Raw genomic sequence first — 24,081 nt, forward strand, 5'->3', positions numbered from 1 at the left:
TAAACACACGCCGTAAATCTCCTCTGCACCCCTACCAGTATCTCATCTCCTTCTTACGACCTACACGCTACACGATATGCGTGTATCCATATAGCATTCCTAGTTCAGAGCCAGAACCACTTTTTGATCGATCGCGATGCGTTTGGGATTCCCTCCCAACGGTCAACCGCTATTAGCATCTTTTCCATCGAGAGGAAACTCGGCCAATTTATTGGATGCAACGAGAGAAGTCTCTTAGAAAATACTGGTCCTGCTGGGTACGAATCAATTTTCATCGTGAGGCTAATAAAGAATAGTTGAACGCCGTAAATCAGCTTGGATGGCATGAAATTATTCAAGTTTTTTTACATGATTTTCTTCGGTCGTAGAGAGATCCGGTAAAGCTGGGATCGATCGATCTCTCTTTCGTCGCTGTTGGCAGATTCGACGACTACGACGACGACGACGACGACGACGACGACGAGGTGGATGACGAGTAGCGAGAGAAAAGGAGAGGTCGGCCTGGACTGGCGAGGCGTGGCCTTGAAGGAACAATTCCGGTGGGTAACGGCCGCCCCTGGCGCATGGTCGCTACTCCTGACAGCCGGTGTGCGAATCTCTGGATGGTCACGTGACCCAGGGAACAGGAGTCACGTGGCTCGAGAGGCCGGATCGGAGGTTCCGGCTGGCGTGCGCATATCCCTACCTTGGGCTAACTTCAGGGATGGATAGTTGCGGCATGGTGGGGCGGACCAGCGGCGCGTGGGAGGAGGAGTGTTCCAGCAGTGGTGTCCGGGAAGTCGAGCAGCGCAGACGCGTTGTGCGCCGCGCCAGCAACACCAACACCAGCATAGCATCAAAAACAAAATCGTCGACATTCCATACCGCGACGACGACGATTCGTCCACTCCGTCGCGTTTGCTACTTACCAGACGCCTCTTCTCGCCAAAACTCCATCTTCTCGTCTCTGACGGCCAGTGCGCGAATACTGTGAAATTAGTGAGAGAGCGAGAGGTTAGGTTGTCATATAGCGCCCTCCTGTCAGGCTTCTCCACGGACGGGGAGAGTTCCACGAGTAATGAACAGGTGTAGAGAGTGAGAATTTTTCCGCGCGCGTGAGGGACATCGGACTTTGGTGAAAGATAGGCTATCGTTGAGATAGTTGAAGCTGAGCAACGTTGGAGATAGAGATAAGAAGAAGAAGAAGAAGAAGAGGAGGTGGTGGTGGTGGTGGTGGTGGCGGAGGACGAGGAGGAGGAGGAGGAGGAGGGGGGGAGAAAGAGAACCGCGAAAGAGATCGTGTCGTCTGCGAGAGGAGGAGGTATGCCTGCGAAGGGGGAGAGGGGTAAAGCGACGGACTTCAGCATCGCGGCCATCATGGCGCCCAGGGCTCCATCGTCCTTTGGAGGACATTACCATTTGCAGAGCATCGGTAATGCTGCTACAGCCGCAACCGCGGCTACCGGTGATTCCGCAGATTCCGCCGACACGGCAGACACTAACCTCGAATGTCCCACTGGCAAGGGATTCGTTTCTGCGTCCAATCTCGAACATCGTGAGTTATCAACTTATTTAACCTCTTCACTCTCGCTCGCTCGACTAGCGACGGTAATTCTTGCTCCCTGACGCGTTCGGCGAACGAAGATCTAAATTCGAAACGAGACGGTAAGGCAATTAGCGGTGATGCAGAGTCAGCTCGATGCAAATGAAAGGGCAAGTTTGCTGGCAAGAGCCGAAGCGTTTCGCTACGAATTGTTGCCAACAAATTGCGCGTAAATTTTACCTGTTCGCACCAGAATTAATGACCGGTTGCAGACGCTGAACGGATAGTGATCTAGTATATTATACATACCGTGCTAGACGTGACTGATTCACGAGGAAATCTTGCCCCGAGAGGCGAGCATCTGTGTGAGGTTTTTGCGCTTGTTGTGTAACTTTTGGTCGTCCAGCTGTGGCTTTTTTTTGGGGTAGATAAAAGGAGACGCGCGTGCTTGTAACGCGATCGCTTAGGTCCAATATGTCGATCCCTTTGAGGAACGTTGCTGGAGCGGTTGGGTGGTGGTGGTGACAGGATACTGGGTGGTCGAGTGTCGGACGTTGCAAAAGGAAGCTGACGTCAGTAGCTCGGTCATATTTCTTCTGGTCTTAAGATCGTCGAAGGTGGGACCACCTTCTTGACGCAGGAGGAGGGCCTTTTAAATCCTTTTGCATGCACGGACAACTTCCGGCAGGGAGCTCATTGTCGTCCCGTTTACCCGAGCCTTATTCGCCACTTTACGCCACTTTTCTTAGCACACAAACCTATCTCAGGTGTTGTGTCGCAAAATATTAATTACGGGATAATTCACCTTCCTCTTCCACTTGCTACTAAAAAGAGACGAGTGTCTTGGACTCTTGTATCAATTGGTATTTCGCAAAGTAAATAAAATTGTGTACGATTCGTTGATATGTATATATAAATACTAGGTACAATATAATTACCAAGTACAATAAAACTTGAAAAACATTACTTACCACACATTTATTCACTCTTTTCTTCAATCATATTAAATCAACAACTGTATAACACTCGCTCATACATATAAATATACTAGATAAAATAAGATTACCAAGTACAATAAAACTCGATAAATGTGCTACTTACCACATTTATTCTCTCTCTCTCTCTCTCTCTCTCTCTCTCTCTCTCTCTCTGACTCAAAGCTTCAATTATATTAACTCAACAACTGCACACAATTCATTGATATATAAAAATGCTGGATGTAATAAGATTATCAACTACAATAAAACTCGAAAATGTTACTTACCACATTTATTCACTCATATCTTCAATTATTTTAAATTAAAAACTGCACACAACTTATTGATATATAAAATTACTAGATACAATATGATTAACAAGTACAATAAAGCTTGAAAAACATTACTTACCACACATTTATTCATACTTTTCTTGAATTATATTAAATTAAAAATTGTACACAACTCGTTGATATACAAAATTACTACATACAATAAGATTACCAAATACGATAAAACTGAAGAAATGTTACTCACCACATTTATTCACTTATATCTTCAATTATATTAACTCGATTGCCGAGTAGTGGCAAAGTGAGGTTTATCGCCTCTCATGGAAAGCGCGAAGAAAGAAGTTGACGACTCGCTTCCATCAAAGTGCATGAAATATATCGCCAAAAGCACGTGGAGAGAGAGAGAGAGAGAGAGAGAGAGCTGAATTCTGGCAGCGTGCCGCTGCGTGACAATTATGCCAAGCGACGTCGCTTCACACGCAACCAGTCGAGGTGTTAATTTCAACGCCGAAAAGTTTCACGAAAATTACATGCTTTTGTTCTCCTATCCGATTGAAATATGGAAATTGCGCGTGCCCGAGTAACCCCTATAAACTCTTGAGAGTGCTATCTTCGCAAAAATTCGGTTATTGTTGAGAGTGTGCGTGCGCGAGAAAGAGAACGGAAAGTGAATAAAAGGAAGGAAGGAAGGAAGGAAAAGGAAGGCAGTTTTCGAGGGGGAAGGAATAACGCGTGAGAATGCACAGTGTTAAGCAAGTGAGTTTTCTTGGGCGAGTGTGTTTAGCGCAATGTTTCTTCGCGCGGGAAGTAGTCATCTGAATGGCTCAATAAGGGGATGGAGGAATTCGCAAAGAGGTAACGCGTCCACCGGTGCAACTCTGCGCCGACGTCGTGCGCAAATAGGTGTTATTATTAGCCAGTCGTATATGTGCGTGCCGCTTTTGCACGCAGATGTGCGCGCACGCAATGCGCAAACAGCACGCGATGCGTCCGAACGCCTTCCTTCCTTCCTTCCAGACACGTATCCTACGATATCTTCTTTTCCACGTCGACTACAAAGCTAAACTATTAGCAGAAAAGTAGAGAAACGCTTGAATCTGTGGACAGAGAAAAGTCGAAGATTCGGTAAGAACCGGTTCATGAACGTGTAAACTGTACGAGGAAGCTTGTGGAGGAAGGGGGGAAAGAGGGGGGGGGGAAGCTATCGAGCTTGGCGGACCGTGCTACGCGTCCGTTATAATACCGTATTCCCGATGTTTTTTCAAATTGCCTCCTTTCTTGTACGATTCTTTCGCAACGGCAAATTTTCAATAAGTTCGCGACACTTGGTAGAAGAGCATCAGGTGGCACGATGATAAACCAAGACAGCACAGCACGCGCGACCAATCTCACGCAATTCCGACTGATATAGCGAGCGAGAACCATTTCCTGGCATGCCTCACGTCGATTCACTCGTCAACACTTGCTTCCTCTTGGATATTATAAATCTCCATCTATCTCTCTATCAATTTGTCGTACGCGGTAGCAAATGGACGCCGAGTAAAAGATGCTTATCTGCCCCGCGCAATTAACGTTCGATATAGCGGTAGACGGTAGGCTAATGTTTTCTTGAAATCTGACGGTTTAATTAGGCGCCGGATTGTGGCAGATGTGGCCCTGGCTCGATTAATTATCCCTACCTTGCCGTCTCTCTGCGTTTCCTTCCACCTCGTTTAGCTTTCCCGTTGTCTCGATAAGTTGCTCCATTGGCAAGCCCTCGACCGTAACAATAATACGAATCTTCTGTTAGAATTATGCCGAGAAATTCCGTTGTGCAGTTTTACGATCGTTGGTAGTCGCGAGTCTACCTAACCTCTAATGCGGGAGCAGCGATAATCGACGCGAGAGCGCGCGACACGAAAACATCGCTCGCCACAGGCGTAACTCGATACTGTTGACGAAAACATTAGGCTCTGCACACAATGCACGGTGCACCACGCGTATGCGTGGTATAGAGAGCGCGGCTGATTTCTTCCGAAAGCAGCCAATGAGGTAGAATGTTCTGTTGTTTGCCCGTAGGAGTTCGGGCATCACCGGTAAATATCGTCGCAACGGCGACCGTGGTGACGGACGAGGCGTTGCTGGCCGATGACGAGGACGCTGCCTGTCTCAGCGAGGGGGGCACCGAAAAATCGACGAACGAGGAAGACGAGGAGGTGGACGTGGACGTGGAGGAGTGCAGTAGCATCGACGATGGACCGGTGCATTCCGGTAGCTCGTCGGATCACCCGAACGGGACTGCTGCGACTCGCAAGGACGACGCCGATCAAGAAAGAAAACATCGACGGCGAACTACCTGCAACTCCGACGAGCTACGAGACGTCGAGTGTCATCTCGAGACTAAGGAGCTCTGGGACAAGTTCAACGATCTGGGAACCGAGATGATCATCACGAAAACCGGACGGTAATAGTCAGATTTATTTCACTCGATTATGATTTACACGCTTTCATTCACTCTTAATTATCGAGTCGCAGTAAGAACACTCTTACCGCAATAAGTTGGCTAGGACTCGCTCGCTCGCCCGTGCAGCGTGGTCGTCGTTCTAATAATAAACGCGCGCAAATTACGGCAACGGTCAACAAAAAGAGCCGACGTCGACCAGCCTAGCCGAACTAATGGATTTCATCGAGAGCGACGTTTTACGAGATATTTAAAGGAGTTTTCGTAGTAATTTATCGTATCCATTTATGCTCGTGTGGATACACAACGCTCTTTTTTATAGGTATGCTAATAAAGTTCAGGCAGGCCGCAGCTGCTGGCCGTCGCGTCGGGATGCGTGACCAGGTCGCTCATTTGAGAGCGTATACGCAGTGGGGGAGGGAGGGGGGATTGGATTGGATCGCGAGCTTTCAAACTGCTACCGGCTAGCGCGTCATACCGTCGCTTAAATCTCGATAAAGAGAGCAAAACACAGTTTAGGGAGTGTGCACCGAGGCGGTAAAAACGATCGATGTGTGCTGCACAACAGAGAGAGAGATGATGAGGGAGGGGGAGGGGGGGATACAGTAAGCGAAGAAGAAGAGGTTAGGCGACTTACGAATAGCGTCGTTAGTCGGCCGAGCGCCAGCAAATCCCGGCTGAGAACGAAACGTCAGTCTTGCCAGTGACAATACGGATCCGGACCAATCAGGTGGAATTGTGTAGCGCGACGGGGGTCTCGTGGAGGACCGGCTCCCTTCACTTGACTCGACTCGTTTCCCACGCGTCGCTATTTTTCCTATTACTGCCTGCTCCGCAACCTACCAATTGCAATCTTTATCGAGAGCACGCGCGCGTATCTACGTATGCGAACGATGCGACGCGCAGCGGCTTAAAATAGTACTAACGACTCGCGGTGGAAAAAATGCTCTCTGTCGAGCTTTTCGAGGAGAAGGTGTGGACTAGCGAGTCTCGGAAGAGAGACAGGCAGGATACCGAGGCGGACAGAGGGTACTACTCGTCACGCGAACCCTTCATCAAGATGCCAGCAATCTACATTATACACTCGCACAGATGCTCGATGGGTTCGCTGCGCACGAACCGCCTAACCTATACTATTCAGAGGGCCGAATGCGAGTCGTGAGTGGAGAAGCTATCGCGAAGAATCGTACGGCCAGTCGCAGCAAAGTAATTATAAGACACAGTGACACCACCTGGTAGAGAAACTGCGGAGAAGTCGTTAGCTCGGCAAACAATCGAGTAACTCAGATGGTTGTTTGGATCGGTATAATATCCAGTGCTTCCGTAATCCATTTGTCCGACCCTTCTCCGTCGAAATCCTCGGGACTCGAAGGGACCGATGCCGGTTCTCGCTGTAACGCGAGAACCAAGGGGAAACGACCGAGCTTTCGTTTCTACGCGAGTGTATTTCTGCCATTATGGCCTCGTTAAGCACAATGCTCACGCCACCTGAGGTATTCACGGAATGACCAGCATGCTTAATCCCTCTTCTTTCTTTTTCATCGTCCCAAAGCTTTATACCGAGCTTTTTCATTCGGCCCAGATTACCATCGATACTTAATAGCCGAGCTCTCAATGTATCTCCACTTATCCCGCGTGTGGGGAAACGAGCCTGAATTAACCTAGTGGGACGGCCAATTTTACCGATGATTTATTGCCCCACGACGTCGAATAGAAACGTAACCAAATGGGAAGTGTGTTTATACGAAATTCGTCGAATCAAGCTTAGAGCTTATTGGCGAGGGAACGACGGCTACCCGAGCATCGGGCTCGATGTATATTAAGTATGTTTTGCACTTATATACGTATACGTAAGTAGCCGAATAGGCATTATTGGGCAGTTGGCAATCGCTTGTGGTTTTTGGCAGTTTTGATCACGAGAGGCGTCCGTGCTCCTTCGGTGCTACGTTTCTTGGTGTCACGGCACAGTCGCTGCTAAGTAAAGAGAGGGGGGAGGGGGGAGGGGTAGGGAGGGGAGGGGACTGCTTTACGGTGTTTACTACAGATAGAAAAATAACGCTCAGCTACGGATGCTTTGTCACGCCAATGCGAATTATTATTATTGGGTGCGCGCGCCGCTAAAGCTTCATTCTTCAACCGCTTTACCATTTGCGGTCGCTCACGCCGAATCTCTTACGACTCTTGCGGTCGATCCTTGAACGATGGGATTTCAGAGTGGCACCTATAGAATTTCGACGAGCGGTGCGGTTTTTAACAAGCCTATTGCACGGTTATTGATGCTTGTCTCATCTCGCATAATACGATAAACTACACCAGCAGTGGGAATTGGCTCCCCCAGCTTTTAATTTTAATTGGAAAACAAGAGTTACGGCTATTCTCTCTCGGTTTTAATTTATGAATTTGGAAATGGATCGTTCAAAGTAGTGACATTCTGACGTCTCTCCATCTTATCATCGCGTAAATTCCACAGATCTGAATGTATAGGTAGATCTCGTACGTTGGCTTCTGCCAGGCGAAAAATGCTAATATCACGAGGAAGATTGCGTAGATCAGAATGGAGATTAAGTACTCGTCGCTGTAACTCTGTTCGGTTTGATGATGGCTGATGGCATCCACAGAAGTGCCAACGCCGCGGGATATAATCCCGCAGAGAGCGGATCTTGTATCCTCCAAGGCCGACGCGACTTTTGCAGCAGGAGACGCAGCAGCAGCAGGAGCAGCAACGGGAGGAGGAGGAATTTCGGATTCATCAGGATCGATACTGTCCGCTCCCAGTAGTTGGCGCGTCGGGAGGACTCCCTGCGTGAGATAGCCGCACTCTGCCTTCCTCGTCTGGAATTCCTCGTCGAGGAAAGGTCTCTCGGGTTCGATGATTTTTCTCAAGTACCGCTTGTTGAGTCGAGGATTGCAAGGTCCCGGACAAATCATCGGTCGACCTCGACACGTCCGTCTGCCTGGCAGACGCGACGTCCCTCCTTCCGTCATCCTCCGGGGTACCGCTCGCTCGACGACGACGTTGCGTCCGTTTAGCCGGGGCGGCCGAGTCTCGAAGGTGTTGAAACGTCGACTGCGTATAACGAGGTTCAAGGGTGATACGCCGGTAACGAAGCTTGAAAGGCCTGCGGGCGTTCCTTTCAATCAAAGTGGGCTCGGGGCAGGTTAGTGCAGCTTTCAACCAGAGATCTAACGCACCATGGAAATTGCTCGGCTCGCAGCTCGTGGGATCGCCAACGATAACCAATCCCTCCCCCCCCCTTTCTCTCTCTCTCTCTCTCTCCCTCTTGACAGCCTCGATTACCAATCGCCGCGTCCAGTCTTACTCTCGGCTTGAAATTTAGCAGAATTTAGCACGCCAAACACTCGATAGGTTAATATTTTGACGCGACCGGTGCAGTCGCGATGCTCGACCGAAACAAAAACATTAAGCTTTTTTTCTCTGTTTACATGTACCTATATATACAGGCGGATGTTTCCAACCTGTCGAGTCTCGTTCAGTGGACTGAAGAACGAGGGCAGATACGCGGTACTCATGGATATAGTGCCCGTTGACAACAAGAGGTACAGATACGCCTATCACAGAAGCTCTTGGCTGGTGGCGGGAAAAGCTGATCCTCCTGCGCCTGCGCGACTCTACGTTCATCCCGATTCGCCGTTTACCGGCGATCAACTCAGGAAGCAAGTCGTCTCGTTCGAGAAGGTTAAATTGACCAACAACGACATGGATAAGCACGGTCAGGTGAGTTACCGGAGCGCTGTGTGATTTCTTCCGTGTATGTGTTTTGTGCTTGTGTGTGTGCGAGGGAGAGAGAGACTGCACAGCGACATCTTTCGGACAATTACCAAGCTTTGAAATATAGCTACTTGAGACTCGAGAGCAACAATGCTGATGAAATTGAATAAAATATTACGACGTCCCCGCGAAGTCGTTTACGGATAACTGGCTAATAAAAAGAGAGAATTACGAGTAGCTATGTCGAGTGAGCGAATATTCCTACGGCGTGCGTTCGGCGATCCGTGGAAATCTTAACGAATGGTAATGAGAAGCCGTGTAAGAGGATGCTCAGAAATACTGCATTTCGACAGAAGATTCGAGTCGATTAAATCACTCGTAGTTCCCTGGTGCCTAAGGAATTTCCTAATTTGTTGCACAAATAGGAGAGGAATGAGGAGTAATACGAGGGGTGGGCTATCTCGGCCATAATGTCAAATGTATTATAGCCAAGACTGGTGTGTCGTAGGTGGTATAGTTCAGGCCTATACTATATAGCTATATGCAGCAAATGCCTATAAGCTAATAAATTGAATGGATGTTTGCTCGCAGCTTTTGTCATGATGATCACGGGTAGCCCACGCTTGCCTCGTACGATCCTTTTGAATTTCTCGAAACTCGTCCCTGTGTTTGTTTCCTCCGTACGTGTGTGTGTGTGTGTGTGTGCGGCGTGTGCGTTAACTTTTATAACTCGACGCAGAAGAATACTCACTCTCTCTTTTTCTTCCCAAAGAAAATGTAGATTGAGAATCGAGTCGATTCGAAGTCGAAGAAATTTGACGCTGCTTCGCGACTAATTGGAGAGAAGGAAGAATAAGAAGAGGTGGAGGAAGGTTGTGTGATTTTTGCAGAGGGGAAAGGATCCGGTCACTGGAGAAGCGTAGAGCGAATGTTCCGGTGGTGATTGGTGACTGTTGAGGTGTGCGCGAGCGAGTTTAACGCTCTCCTGATGGTGTTGGTATTGGGCCGGTGTGTCACGGATGCGCGCACAGTCGTGCCAACACTGTGCAGCAGGCTAACGGAGAAACACTGGCGCTGCTGCGTTGCTTGGTAAGAGCAGTAGTGTTATATATACAGCACACACCACAGCAACAGCAGCAGCACCAGCAGCAGCAGTCAACTGGACGACTCGAGTGGTAGAGGGAACATTCCTTCGCTACGGCCACTATTTCATCGTTTCATATGACGCGATATTATAAGACCCCCGCCTGCGAGTTGGCTACTACACGGTGGTCCAAAAACAAGCATCCACCTGCCTTGGAGGGGGGCATGCGAGCCTCCGCTGCTATCCCACTGGCAAATCGCGATCAACAATCAACGGACTCCATTTATTTCACACTTTCTCAGTCTCGCCTTGTTTAGACATTTCACGCTTGATAGATAAGCGTTGATGGGAATCTCGCTAGAATCGCTCGTAGTTGAAATGTTGATTCAAGGCACGAATCGTTCAGAAAATCTTTCTCACGATCTCCTCGCTCGGAGAATGTCTCTTCGGAGATATTGCATTTCGCAGCTTGCTGCTTCCCGAGCGATGGAGAGGGAATGATACGCGAAAGCCTTGATAAATTAAACGGAATGTTGTGCGAGACACGTAGCTCGCTGCTCGGCCAGTCTTGTCCGCGGCCCGAGTAAATTGGCTACGCGCGACAGGTTGCATCGGGACACCTTCCAATTCGGGCAACGCTTTTCTGACCGAGCGGAGCAGCGTGACCATTCCTATTCTCGGCCATATTGCGTATCGTCCCACGAGAAACGGAGAACGATGAGAGTTTAATGAGAAAGTGTGGAATTGAGACGTGTCGGAGACTCTGACGACAAATCGACCGGAGAAAAGATGAGATAATTAATTAATTATTGAATTAAATTTGGTCTTTGGACTGCAGCGGTGTGTGATCGTTCCTATGCACACGTATTTAGTGTATTATACTATTATTGGAAATAGTAAGCGATGAGAATTTAACGAGAAAGTATGGAATTGAGACGTGTCGGAGACTCTTACGACAAATCGACCGGAGAAAAGATGAGATAATTAATTAATTATTGAATTAAATTTGGTCTTTGGACTGCAGCGGTGTGTGATCGGTCCTATGCACACGTATTTAGTGTATTATACTATTATTGGAAATAGTAAGCGATGAAAATTTTACGAGAAAGAATGAAATTGAGATGTGTCGGAGATTCTTACGACTAATCGTCTGGAGAAATGAGAAAAAGAATTAATTATCGAAGGAAATTTATTATTTGAATTGCAATAGCGAGGAAATATTCCTATACACACGTGTATCGTGCATCCGTACTACTATTGAAAATATTTGTATGATGAGAATTTAACGAGAAAGTGTGGAATTGAGAAGAGTCGGAGACTTATGACAAACCATCCGGAGAAAAGAAGAAAGAAACGAGATTAACCTAAGGAGGAAATTTGCTCTTTGGAGTGCGCGAGTTTAATGCGCGTTATAATCAATGAAGTGGTATCGGACACCTCGCCACAACCAGCTCAGGATTCCTGGCTCAATTACGCTCGCAGTCGTTTAATTAATATGCCTATAATTCCAAGTCTTTGCGGATAATTACACGCTGGCTTTGTGCAACCGACTGCAGCAGCTTCATTGACTCGTTGTTAAGTAGAAGAAGAAGAAGAAGAAGAAGAAGAAGAAGAAGAAATTTAAAGGAAACATACAGAGTTCCCGTTTGGCCATTGGAAAGACGAGCTGGTTTACGCACATTCCAGCGATACGAAAAAGCACGATTTGTTTCTCCCTTCGGGTGAGAAACAGGTTCCGGGCTAATCGCCGATGGCGCGAGGCGACCGAGTCGAAAAATTGATCGATTAAAAGCTGGCTGGATAATGGGAGTAATTTTCGCAGGGCTCTAGCGAAATGCCTTAATTAATTGGGAGAAGCCGCGAGATAATCTTGCCGGTGCTTAATAATATTGACGCGTCCCTGATTCCTCGCCAGCACGGAGAAAAGTGTAGCTTGTAGCTCCATAAGTTTCATTCACAGTGGGTGGAACACCGGCGAGAGAGAGTGGATCGATCATCGACCTGAATGGTTGATTGCGACTGCGCAACCCTCGTCGTTCTCGTCGTCGTCGCCATTGCCATCGCCATCGCCATCACGCTCACCTTGTCACCTGCAAAACGTCAGAATAATAACTATAAATCGCTCCTGTAACGCTCCTATCAACGTCTATTACATGGCTTGATAAATCAGCTCGAGCAAATCGTGCGCGCTCGCGCGTCCACCGTGAACCATTTTTGGATTCTTCCTCCGGCGCGCGGTGGCGACTCCGTGTATGCGTGCATTCGTGTGCGAGGATCCCGAAGAGGGGCCGGAGGATCGAAGAAGCGCGCACGACAGCTTTATCTGATGCGAGAAAGGAGAGAAACGGGGCTTGAAAAAAGCGAGAAAGAGGAAGTCTCTCTCGCTCTCCCACCTGCAGCCGTTAACTTTCAGCAGTTTCATCGTCGTCACAGCCGCCTTCATATTTCATATTTGCGATAATGCAGTACATATATATACGCGTTATACGCAAAGTCCGGTTATCGGACACCCCTTTCTAGGATCGTTCGACGATCATGCCTGCCTGACTATGCGTATGCTAACAAGCTCGACCGAGTCACAACACACAGAGACCCTCCTTATCTCTCTCTCTCTCTCTCTCTCTCTCTCTCTCTCTGCTTACCGATATATAAATTTCGTAATTAACAAAAAGCAAGCAAGCTGTTAACGACTCGCGCGACGTATTCCTCCCCTCCCCCCCCCCCTCTTCTAACCCTTCTCACGTTCACCACTGACACGACAAACTCGTACCGGCTCCTACTACTCGTGGCTTAATTATAAATATGTAGATATGCCGCTCGAATTGACTTCCGGAATTTAACGCGTTATTAATAACCGAACGAACCGCCGTTTTATCGACCTCCATCTGTTCTTCCTGATTATACCATTATTATTATTATTATGTTTAAGCATGGCACAGAAATATCGCTTCGCTCTCACTTGCCTCACGCATAAAAGGAGACCGAGTGAATTGGTGTGTTTTAAAAGAGTCACGAGCTTATGGCGCATGAAATATGTAGTTTATAATGGAGGTGTAAGAAGCAAAACGCGGTAACACGACAACTTTGTAGAGGTTTGTTTTCTTACGATCATTATAATGGTAAGTTATGTGGAACAAAGTCTCGCCAGGGAATGGAAGGCTGTTTCACAGCTGACGAGGTGTGCTCGCTGATCGCGCGCAATTTCCACTGCACTCGGTCGTGGCCACGAAACTTTTCACATGGAGGATGCCGCAGACCGAGTGTAGGATAAGACTGAAAAGTTTGCACGGTCGGTGAAATTGCGTTGAGAAATGGCAAGGTTCGAATCATGGCATATTAAAGCCGAAGCGTGCGTCGGTACACACGTATGATGCGCACCTTGCAGGGAACGTGTTTCATCGTGCCACATTGTTTCAGACAGCAAATCGATACGTGTAACTTTGCCATTCGCCGACGCACAGTCGATGCTATCCCAGCTAGTAGAAATGTGCACGGAAGTGGAATTGCTGCTAAAATCCAGGGGGACGGAGAGAGGGATTATGTATCGTTCGCTCCCTCTTCCTCTCTCATCTTATATATACACCGATGAATGTCTAATGAAAGCCTTTGACGTCGTTCCAATGAAAATACGGTATTAGTATTATTGCCAGAAGCTACGCCCAACTTGATTGACAGCTTCATGAAATATAAGCGTTATACCAAAACTTTCCATGGAATACGTTGCTCTGCGTTGACAATATACCCCTGCTACCTTGCTTACAGCTATACCTTATTCAAACCTATTCCTGGTACTACCCAGACTGTTCTACTGTCTACACGTTTTATTTTTATTTTTTCTGCACTCGTGCAATTACCTTGCATTAGCGAGTTTTTCTTCTTTTAGACCCATACTATAAATTACTCGTATAAAACTCTAGCGTTCGCCACAACTCCATTGCCAGTATTTTTTAACGGCTCTCCACCATATCATACAATTTAATTATGCACTGACTCGTCGCTACTATTGACTTTTTCCAGATCGTCCTCAACTCGATGCACAGATACCAGCCGAGGATACACTTGGTGCGATGTCGACAAAACGATGATAGCAATCTTCACATAACTGATCTGCAAAAAGAAGAACACAAGACTTTTATATTCCCTGAAGCTATCTTCACTGCTGTTACGGCTTATCAAAATCAATTGGTAAAAATATACTGTATATATATGTATATATAGAATTATATATTATACAGAGTGTTACCACTGAGGGCTCATCGTAACATGAATGTAAATCCTCGACATATCTCAGGAGCTATAACAGATATCAGGTTTTTGATTAGCACCTTGAAGAATGCGAGTGGAGAGGGGTTTAGAAAGGTTCTATGAAAACAATTGATATCTCTTATAGTTAAGGAGGTGAGTGAGTTCTTACGTTCATTCTTTGGCGAGCCTTGAGTGTTGCCCCCTGTACATGCACGATATACAGGGTGATCCATTTGACAATAACAAAAGCACGAAATAAACGTATAAGAAAATGTTGATCCCTTAACTATAAAGGATACGAGTTTTTGCACAGAATCTTTCCGAAGCACCTTTCAATTTGCACTGAAATGGGCCTTAGGGTGGATTTACACGTATCGACGCTTACGAGTCAAAAGTCGTTTTCTCCATTCACTATAATAGTACAATACATATTCATATCGTATTGTATCGCACCGGTATACACAAATAACACAATATCTCTCAAAGCATCGCGTCGCTACGCGTAAATCCAGCTTGAAACGAAATATTCGCATTCCTCTAAGAGTTACTCAGACAAACTTACCTTCCACCTCAGGGGCGTACCAAGCACCCTTTACCTCAAATCGCAATACCCCAAACACTAAAACTTCACTTTTAATAAACATTTCCAGATAACAAGACTGAAAATCGACAGCAATCCATTCGCCAAGGGTTTCAGGGACTCGTCTAGGCTGACTGATTTTGATAACAGGTAACGCTTTGCTTTGTTAGCGAGAACCCGGTCACGAACATCGATACAATGATAGCCAACGTGTACCGAGGCTTTTTCCACAGAGTTACGTAATTAAATGCGACGTCTCGTAAATAATCGGACAGTTTAGTTTTCGTGTCCAAGCGAGTCTTCCTCGTCCGGAGATCGCATGACCAGGAGAGTCCTGCTCGAAGAAGAGCCACACACACTCGAGGGAGGACGTAACTCGTTCGGTAACCGTTTTGCCATTCGATGAAATAAAAGGTTATTACGAGAGCGTGTAAACACTCGGCGTAATAGCGTCTTTTCGTTTCTCGTACGGCACAGCAGCATCGCACGATCGCATGACCACAGGACATTCGATACGTTTCGAGGCAAATGGTATAATCCGCTGCTCGGCAATTGTTTCGTGATCGGGACTCGAGCGGCCATGCAACGCTTTCGCAACGCTGTCTCACGAGCGATTGTTACGCAAATTCGCAAACGCTAATTGAGCCAGTGGAGCACGTTGGCTTTTTGTATCCGTGCGTAACGAAGGCGGAAATTTATCGGTTAGGCGTTAAACGAAACCATAGTCGATCCCTGGCAAGCATGCACAGGCGGCGATTCACGGGTTATCCACGATCATCTATCTGCATGAATGACGGTGCACCTGCGTTCTCTCCCCCCCCCCCCCCCCCCTATACAGCTCTCACTCACTCTCTCCACGTTGAATACACAGAAGTCAGCAGCAGCCAGAGTGTACCGGCATAACCGGCTAAAATGAAAGATCCGATAGCCACGCTGCTGATAAGAGATTATTATAAATATAGTAAGAAACGAGCAGCAGGTATATAGTCGCATCTTTTCAATCTATCGAGCGTGAATATTAATCGCGTGCTCTTGTATTAAACGATGTTCTTGTTAACGTCTCTTAAATGATCATTGCATATTTATTGACCAATCCGGCAGTGCAGAATGCTGGCTTTTACGATCCGTCCGAGAGTCCATATTTTTCTCATCGATCGAGGCGTCCCGAGGGTCTCAATGGACGCGACGGGGAATAACTTTCCGAAGAGCGCGTTATCGAGCTCCGCGCTGTAACGAACAACCGGGAGAGAAGCAGTGGCCGGAGAGACGCAGAGAGGCGACTGTGCTGTACGAACACGCCCACTAAATTGTTAACGACAACCGTACCGATTCAGGGATCACAATTCAAGGTTTTATGCAAATGGCAAGGTAGCCGATGCGATATCGAACTTCCAATAAAGTCGTTTCTCGCCGCGGGAGATTCCATCGGCTTATTTTTGCCACGCTGTTTGCAGAGTGAAACGTTTCACCTGCTTCGCGAGTTCCGTATCGACGAGGATCATTGCGATGTGATAATTGCGAATCGACGATGATGACAAGGCGATTATGGGAGGAACACGAGGCTCCTTCCTTCTCGTTTATTCTTTTCTGCCGATTGGCAAAAGTCCCGCGCGAAACAACGCAACGTACAGTCGTCTACTCGAACTGGACGAACAGCCACGTGTAAATTGAGGGGCGTGACGACGACAGTCAGCTCGAAAGTCCTGTAGAAGTATAAAGTGGACGAGATGATCTCTAATGTACTTCTGAGAAGCAAAGGGCGTTCCCAACATCTGGGCATCCCCATTTGTAAAAATAACTGCGGGAACTAACCTAACCGCGACTCGAGGGATGCCAGCATAGGTGCTCGACGCTATTACCGCGGCTGCCGACTGATTTTGTCGAATTCTTTTCGAGAAAATCTAAAAAGCGAGGGGCTCACGGAGAGAGAGAGAGTCAGGGGGAGATGTTCGGTTTCTAAAGTAGGGTCCAAGATCTTTGGTCGAAACACTGTCAATCCCGAGAGCGAACCTCCCAAAATCAGCACCTGCCTAACCTCTCCGAGACCACCAAAATTCTGCTTCGTCACTGGATTTTTCAATGGCAGACTGGCTTTATTGGCCAGCCACTCGAAGGATCAACCCTACTCACCTCTCGCGTTCCCTCTCCCAATGTAATTCTTCCAGTATTTCTAGGGTATTTGCAAGGATGATTTTGCTAGCTGACCGAAGCTGGAAACACGACGGATGCATCGCTGCAGCAGCGATTCCAGCTCCGGCGGCGGCGTTCCGAGTTAATGAGAGAGCGGCCGTACAGGGCAATACTGCGCATGCTCCCGCCCACTTCACGCCGGCGCTGATAGATAGATGGCCCTCCGGCTCTTGCTGCTCTCCGTCCCCCCCCCCCCTCCTGCACCTATTCTCTCTCTCTCTCTCTCTCTCTCTCTCACCTCACCACTTCATGACCATATTTCCAACTATTCGCCCATATTTCGGCTAGTGCGCAAAGTCTCTAACGTAAATTACAAACGTGAATAAGACTGATTCGTCGAGTCGTTTTACAGAGTTGTTGGAATAAATGAGTAAGACTTTTACAGTACATATGTATATATACTATATATATATATATATATATATATATACAATATATAGAGAGCAAGAGAACTGATCCGCGGGCGAGAAGGGTCGGGCATTCATCTATATTAGCTTCGAGAGCGGACGGCCTGTCATTACCGCTGCCGCTTTGGCCCTGCTCTCTTTCCCCCTCCACCCCCCCCCCCCCCACTCTTTCTCTCTCCACATCCACTCCCCGTAATCATCGCTACTATCGTCGGCATCGACTTTATCGTGGACAGACACCTCCACGGCAGAGTCTCATTAGAGAACTCTGTACATACTGGAACGTACGTAATACACGGGACGAGAGGAAACTCGAGAATTGGTAGAAAAGGCGAATTGAACGAATAAAGAGAAGGAAGCGTGGGGTCTTGTAGGAAAGAGGAAAGAGGGGGGGGCGTTGGGGAATTGAGGCAGAGCAGTGGCCGGGACGCGGCTGCTATGGAGCTAATAACCGTCGTTTAAAAGGCAAAAACAAAGGGTTCGCCGTGCATCATCGAGGCTTTAGGCGTGTAGCAGAGGGTGGAGGGGGGGGGGGGGGTTGCAAGAGGAGGAAGAAGAGGAAGAGGAAAGCTGAAAGAGTTGGTCCGCGCGCCACGCATCGGCTATCCGAGGCGTCAGGGTCATTACCGGATCATTACCTACCATACCTACCGTGCGACGACCATGATGGCTCGAGCGTTCAGCGAACGGCAACAGACTTTCTTACACACACACATACACACAATTATGTATGTGTGTTGTAACAACTCCGAGGAAGAGAGCAGTACACGTACGCTCGCGCCTCTATTAGCCAAGATAAAAGGAGCCAGAGAGAGAGAGAGAGTATTTGCCAGGGAGAGAAGATCGACGCGAGAGTGTGTGAGATAGCTATAGGTATCCATCGGAGGCTCACACTAGCAGCACGATCGCGCGTCGGCAAGCTCGGCGGCAGCCGGCTAAATTACAGGCTCGCCTGTATTTTCTGTTGTTTTGTTGTTTTTCAACGCGCCGAAAGGAAATGAGCGAGCAAACGCGTCACGCCACCCCGAACCTGCTAATTTCTATTCATATTTTATGGCTATTAATTTCTTCGCTGTTACACACTCTCTCTCTCTCTCTCTTTCTTTCTTTTTCTCATCTCGCTTTATTCCATTCTTTATCCAGTTCGTTATTTCTCCCTTTAAAAGTCCGACGAGTCCCTTTCGCAGGTTTTACTTCTTTCTTCGCTCTATCTGCTCTGTTTTTGTTTTTTCTAACCTCGCTCTCGGCCGAGTTTCACGATCGATGCACGGTTCTGTCTCCGAGCACCGTTCGTGTGTCAACGGGCTTACGGGCCACGGCCCAATTGCAAGGTAGAATTTTCTATTCTTTATTCAGTTTGATATTTCTCCCAGAAAATGGAAAACTAGTTCTCCTCGCGAGTTTTATTCATTTCTTCGCTTTCTTCCGTGTTCCGTTTTTTCTAACCTCACTCTCGTTCGAATTTCACGATGGATGCATAGTTTCATCTCCGAGTAAAATTCACCTGTCAACGAGTGTACGAACCACAATACAGTATCTCCAATTGCAATGAATTATTCAATTCTTATCTGTTAATACCTTTGTACTATCCTGTGTTTTAGTTTCTTGTAACTTCACTCTCAGTCAAGTTTCGCGATCGGTGCGCAGTTTTGTCTCCGAGTTCGTGTGTCAACAGACATTCGGACCACATTCCAGTTGTAACGAATATTCCCTTCTTTACCTAGTTCGTTATTTCTCCCTGAAAAAGTACAACGAATCCTTTCCATAAATTTTACCAATTCCATCGCTCTCTCCTACATTTTCATTTTCCCTAACCTCACTCCCGGTCGAATTTCGCGATCGATACACAGTTCCTGTGTCAACAAACATATAGACCACATTCCAATTGCAACGAACAATCCGTTCTTTGCATAGTTCGTTATTTCTGCCCTAAAAAGTACAACGAATCCTCCTCACAACTACAACTCCTTCGCTCTCTCGAATGTTTTCGTTTTTCTAACCTCACTCCCGGTCGAGTTTCACGACGGATGCTTAGTTCTGTCTCCGAGTAGCGGCGTTTCGTGTGTCAGCGGGCATACGGGCCAGAGTCCAATTGCAGGGAAGAATTGCTCGAAGAGCTGTTGTGTGTGCACGGTTTATAAGAAGCGTTCCTCGACGATGGACTACCTTCGGCCATCAGCGGGGTGTAACCTATTATTATCTACCACTTACCTAATACTCTGTGTCAGCCGCGGGATAGGCGGAGAATAACAGAGCGCCGTTCCACGAAATTCCACGGAGACTCGTAATATCGCCAACTGCTGCGAGATTCTTCGACTTTTCGCAAATCCAACCTGGAAGGTCGTGCGTTTCTTCTCCGATTCTTCCGCTTTTCCAGCCTTTTTCGCTGCCACAATTAACTATCGAGATTCGTGCTTCGAGCCATTAGCGTGGTTTCACTCGAGCGATTTTCGCGTCCCCCGAAGATCGATAGGTGGCGTTAAACATCCTTCGTGACGATTAGACACCACCGGTAAAGAGGATCGCGTGAGAAACGACGCACCTTCTTCGCAGATCCTTGAGTACGGTTTGCTCGACGCAAAGAACTTGACGCTCGCTTTTAAGAAAGCTATTTTCTTTTTCATCAACGGTCATCTCTCTTTCTTCTCTTTTTCTTTGTCCCTTATCATCGCCAGGCCGTAATTATCGCTTTAGCGGAGTGAGAGGAAGAAAAGGTGCGGAGGATTCTTCGCAATTATTGGTGTTTGATCTTATTTATTGAAATAATTGTGTGTGTAGTGGAATGGAACGGTGCTTTTAAACCTAGTGCGCGAGAGTGGGATAGTGAAAAAGCGAGTGAGTGAGAGAGAAAGAGGATGAACATAACCTCAAACGTCATAGGTGTTTTAATGGTTAACGGCGGTGAGCTCTAATTAGAGCGTTTGGAACGTAACCGCGCTATTATGGGGAAACGCGCGGACTCGTCAGATCGATGAGGAATATTTATCGCGGTGTAACAATTACAGGAGCGCCGTGTATACTTTAATAGGGGTCCGCGCGAACCGCTGCAATTAGGGCTTTTATTGTCTGTACATAAGGAAGCTTTATGAAAACATTAAGGATATAATTCAAGGCCGGCAGCACCCTGCAGCAATTACGAACGACCTAATGCATAGACGCCGTTAATTCATTTCCGCTTATGCTAGTTCGGAGCTGCTAGTAGTCGCTCTCTCTCTAATTTGTATAAATATATATATATATATACATGCATATTATATTCGTCAATCGATCCCCAAAGTACCAGCTGCCGTTTTCTTCCTCGACATCAAGATCTTTATATATATATATATATACTTACCGAATCAAGTCCCTAAAATAAGTCGCGCGTATTATCGATGATTGGATAACTTAATGGAGTCGGGATCCTCGGACAGCGATCGGTATCGATGTGTCGTTTTTACCTGGAATCGAATTCCCCACACCTGGCGCTCGAAATATCTTAATACCGCAGGCTTACCAAGATGCTTCGACTTTATTGTCCAGTAAATCCGTAATTTGCGATGTTAAATAACCTCTCGCGACGTAATAATCCTGAAACATTGCCGCGGAGGAACGGTCGGATGACCGGAAGTGAACGGGTTTCGATGTGTCAAAAAATCCGGTTGCTCGTAACGGAGCGTAGGAAATGGCGACGAAAAAGTTTGAGAAGAAGGAAGGAAGGAAGGAAGGAAGAGGGGGGGGGGGGGAGAGTGGAAGCGGTGCGGTGTGTGGTCCGACACGTCCAAACGCGGACGACGATTAGCCCGGGGCCCCCTAATCCCTTTCCCTTCCTTCGCCCTTTTCCCTTCGACTACGGGGACTCGCTCGCTTTTTGCTACGCGCGAGCAACGTGTGTATGTATGTGTGTATATACACATAACTCGAGTGTCATGTTACGCGCTAAGCAGTGAAGCTCGGCAGCGGTAACCGAGACTCGCAAAATGCACACCACCAGTTCCATTGTTCTTAACTTCTTTCACCTACCTTATATATCTATATATATATATATATATATATATATACCTATCTTATACCTGCCTACTACCTACTCGTATATATACCTCTACCTACCTTCCTAACCTTACCTCTTCTTCTTTACACGCTTAATCCGTCGCCTTTCCAAAAATACCTCTATCATTCGCAGCCTTCCACTCTCCCATTATCAATTCTCTCATCTACCGTCCTTAATGCACCGCACAATCCTATCGTCCAGAATCACCAACGCTTTAAGTGATCGATTACACCACGTCTCATTGAAGCTCCCCTTTTAGCCCCCCCAAAACTGTCCGCTATTGGACCTCCGAGACCCACACATCCGTGGGGACAAAAGGTCATCGCGTTATAGCACAGTGATTGAATTGTATGAACAACGTAATTGAACGAGCCAAAAATACTCCCTCGTTCCCTCGACTCCAATCGAATCATCTCGATCCATCCGTAGGAAAGGTCTCTTTTCGTTAATTTATTTTTAATTACTTTCGCTGTAGTCGAAGCAGCGAAAGGCGTGTTTCGTAAGCGCTGCTTGGCGATTGGCCAGGAAGAAAATCGCGAGAAAGCGAGAGAGAAAAGATAGGCTGCTGCTTCACCTGCTACTGCTAACTTCAGTTCGATCCCCTCAGTGCCGTACCCTTGCGCGCTCGAAAACCGAAAGTAATTATGGATTTTGCACGTGCAAAGCTGTTCTCGTATTTTACAATGAAGTCTTCTCGATAATTAAGAGAGACGTTAAGATAGTACGCGTGCAATCACGAAAGTAGGAAATGACGGTGCAGGACACTCACTCACCATTAATTATCATTCGCAATCGGCATCGGCATCGGCAATGTCAAAACGCACGAGCGAGACTGGCCTCGACCACGATTCGAGCCAATAATTCGCTCGTTAGCGTAGCTGCCAATATTAACGAAGCAAAGCGTAAGCGGCGCACAATCGTCCGCAATTAACTCTAATTAAGCCCCTTTTTTCTATCCGTAGATACGCGCCTGCGCATGCGCGCGCAGCCAAGCTGCGCGCGCACCCACCTAACCTGTCGAATCACCCATCACAGTTTCCCGCGATTCCCTTTCCCGACGGACGAGTCGGTGCTCCGCGTCTCTGGCAGAAAAATGTCTGCTAAGTTAATTACCTGCCATTCTGTGTTCCCCCCTCGCAGTGGTGGCGCCCCGGGCAGAATCACACACAACTCTCTCACCGATTTGTTATTATCCGTTTCCGAGCGATCGACTCGTCATTTCGCAGTGATATTCGGTAGTTACGAGTCAGTCTTCGTTTCTTCTGTTTCAGAGATCCTTTGGACCTGATGGAGCAGCAATTAGTGAGGTGCGGGGTTCCATCGGTCAGACTGTACGAGCATTTAGCGATGTCATCTCCGGCGGCGGCCGCCGCGGCCGCAGCGGCTGCAGCCGCTTTGGGTGTGCAGCAGTCTCAGCAGCAACAACAACAACAACAGCAACAACAGAACCACGATAGTCATGGACTTCCAGCGTGGCTACCGGCCTCCGCGGCTCTGCTTTACGGCGCCGTCGACAGAGGGAGCACCGGGGCGTCCCCGGGGTATCCCCCGAACCCGGGGTTCCCCTATTTGGCTGGCTCCGGCCCGGCAGCGCTTCCTTGGCCCTGGCAGCCACAACCAGTCTCCGCAATGATCTCCAGAAGAAGCTCCGCATCGGCAGTCAGTCCTGTGCGGTACAGCCCTTATCCAGCGGCAGCCACCTCCCCCCCGAGATTAAGGGCTCGACCAAATTCTCCGAACTAGCGAGGCAGCCTCGTCTCGCCAATTAAATCCGATACGGATCCGAGCTAGGCTTAACAGTCTTACTTTTATCGCCAGGTTCAATTCGGTATACGCCACGACTATGCTATACTATGATACTGACAATGGTGCAGCCAAAGATAATCCCTCCCCCCCCCCCCCTCCTCCCCCATGACTCCCTCATCACCATAAATAAACCTCTCGTTAAACTGCGTAGTTGCTCGCGCACAGACTCGTCGTTTCTCATCCGTATACGGAAAAGAGGAGAGGCTGTTGTTCGTTATTTCGTCCCTTTTCCCATTTACGCATAGCGAATACACGTTTCTAGTTTCGTGCGATCCCAGACTGAGTCTAGCCAAACGTCCGCGGACGTTATTGATCTTACACCGTTTTCAGGCAGTATTGGACGATTAGTTTGTTATTATTTGTTTCGACAACGCTTGGGAGCTGGTTCGTACTGGTTTTGCTCGGTGTAACGTAATCGTAGATGTTTTTCGTTCTCTCGGTCAAGAATTTTTCGACAGCGAAAAATCCCATAGGGAATTTGAACTCTGTACATAATCACTTATCATAGATGTTTTAAGCATCGTTGGCCGAGGTACGTTCTTGTTGTGATGTAAGCGTGATGCGAGAGAGACGAAGCGAGTAAGACTCGATAGTTGTATGATATACCGCGATAGTATTAACGCATCTTCGAGAGAGACGGAGACGGAGATAGAGAAAGAGAGAGAGAGAGAGAGAGAGAGAGAGAGAAGAAAGACAAAGATGCCTGTACATAAAACATTTTATGGTAGCGAGTAGCTTTAATCGCCGTATTCTCGATGTAGCAAAGAGAAAAATAAA

General features: G+C 47.5%; 1 protein-coding gene across 2 annotated transcripts; it reads left to right on the forward strand.

Annotated features, from left to right (window-relative positions):
- The first annotated feature begins 1,271 nt into the window (after positions 1–1,271).
- On the forward strand, positions 1,272–24,081 carry LOC136775387 (T-box transcription factor TBX20-like). 2 transcript variants are annotated; one of them, XM_066730115.1, is made up of 6 exons: positions 1,272–1,534; positions 4,851–5,235; positions 8,695–8,968; positions 14,064–14,231; positions 14,942–15,021; positions 22,770–24,081. In XM_066730115.1, exons 1-6 carry the CDS (start codon positions 1,303–1,305, stop codon positions 23,239–23,241), a joined length of 1,611 nt encoding a protein of 536 aa, XP_066586212.1. In that variant the 5' UTR covers positions 1,272–1,302; the 3' UTR covers positions 23,242–24,081. The 2 variants fall into 2 exon arrangements, with proteins under 2 accessions (XP_066586212.1, XP_066586220.1); XM_066730123.1 differs by having other exon boundaries at positions 4,854–5,235.

Source organism: Prorops nasuta, unplaced genomic scaffold (genome assembly GCF_024137725.1).
Source record: "Prorops nasuta isolate Cenicafe-Biocafe unplaced genomic scaffold, Cenicafe_Pnas_1.2 PNAS00002, whole genome shotgun sequence".
In the NCBI taxonomy this organism is placed as follows: domain Eukaryota; kingdom Metazoa; phylum Arthropoda; class Insecta; order Hymenoptera; family Bethylidae; genus Prorops; species Prorops nasuta.

Bases quoted from the DNA above. Each gene is read 5' to 3' on its own strand.
- LOC136775387 (XM_066730115.1), top strand. From the start codon at position 1,303: ATGCCTGCGAAGGGGGAGAGGGGTAAAGCGACGGACTTCAGCATCGCG. The intron at 14,232-14,941 runs GTAAAAATATAC...AAACATTTCCAG, and splicing joins CGGCTTATCAAAATCAATTG to ATAACAAGACTGAAAATCGA. The intron at 15,022-22,769 runs GTAACGCTTTGC...CTTCTGTTTCAG, and splicing joins CTGACTGATTTTGATAACAG to AGATCCTTTGGACCTGATGG.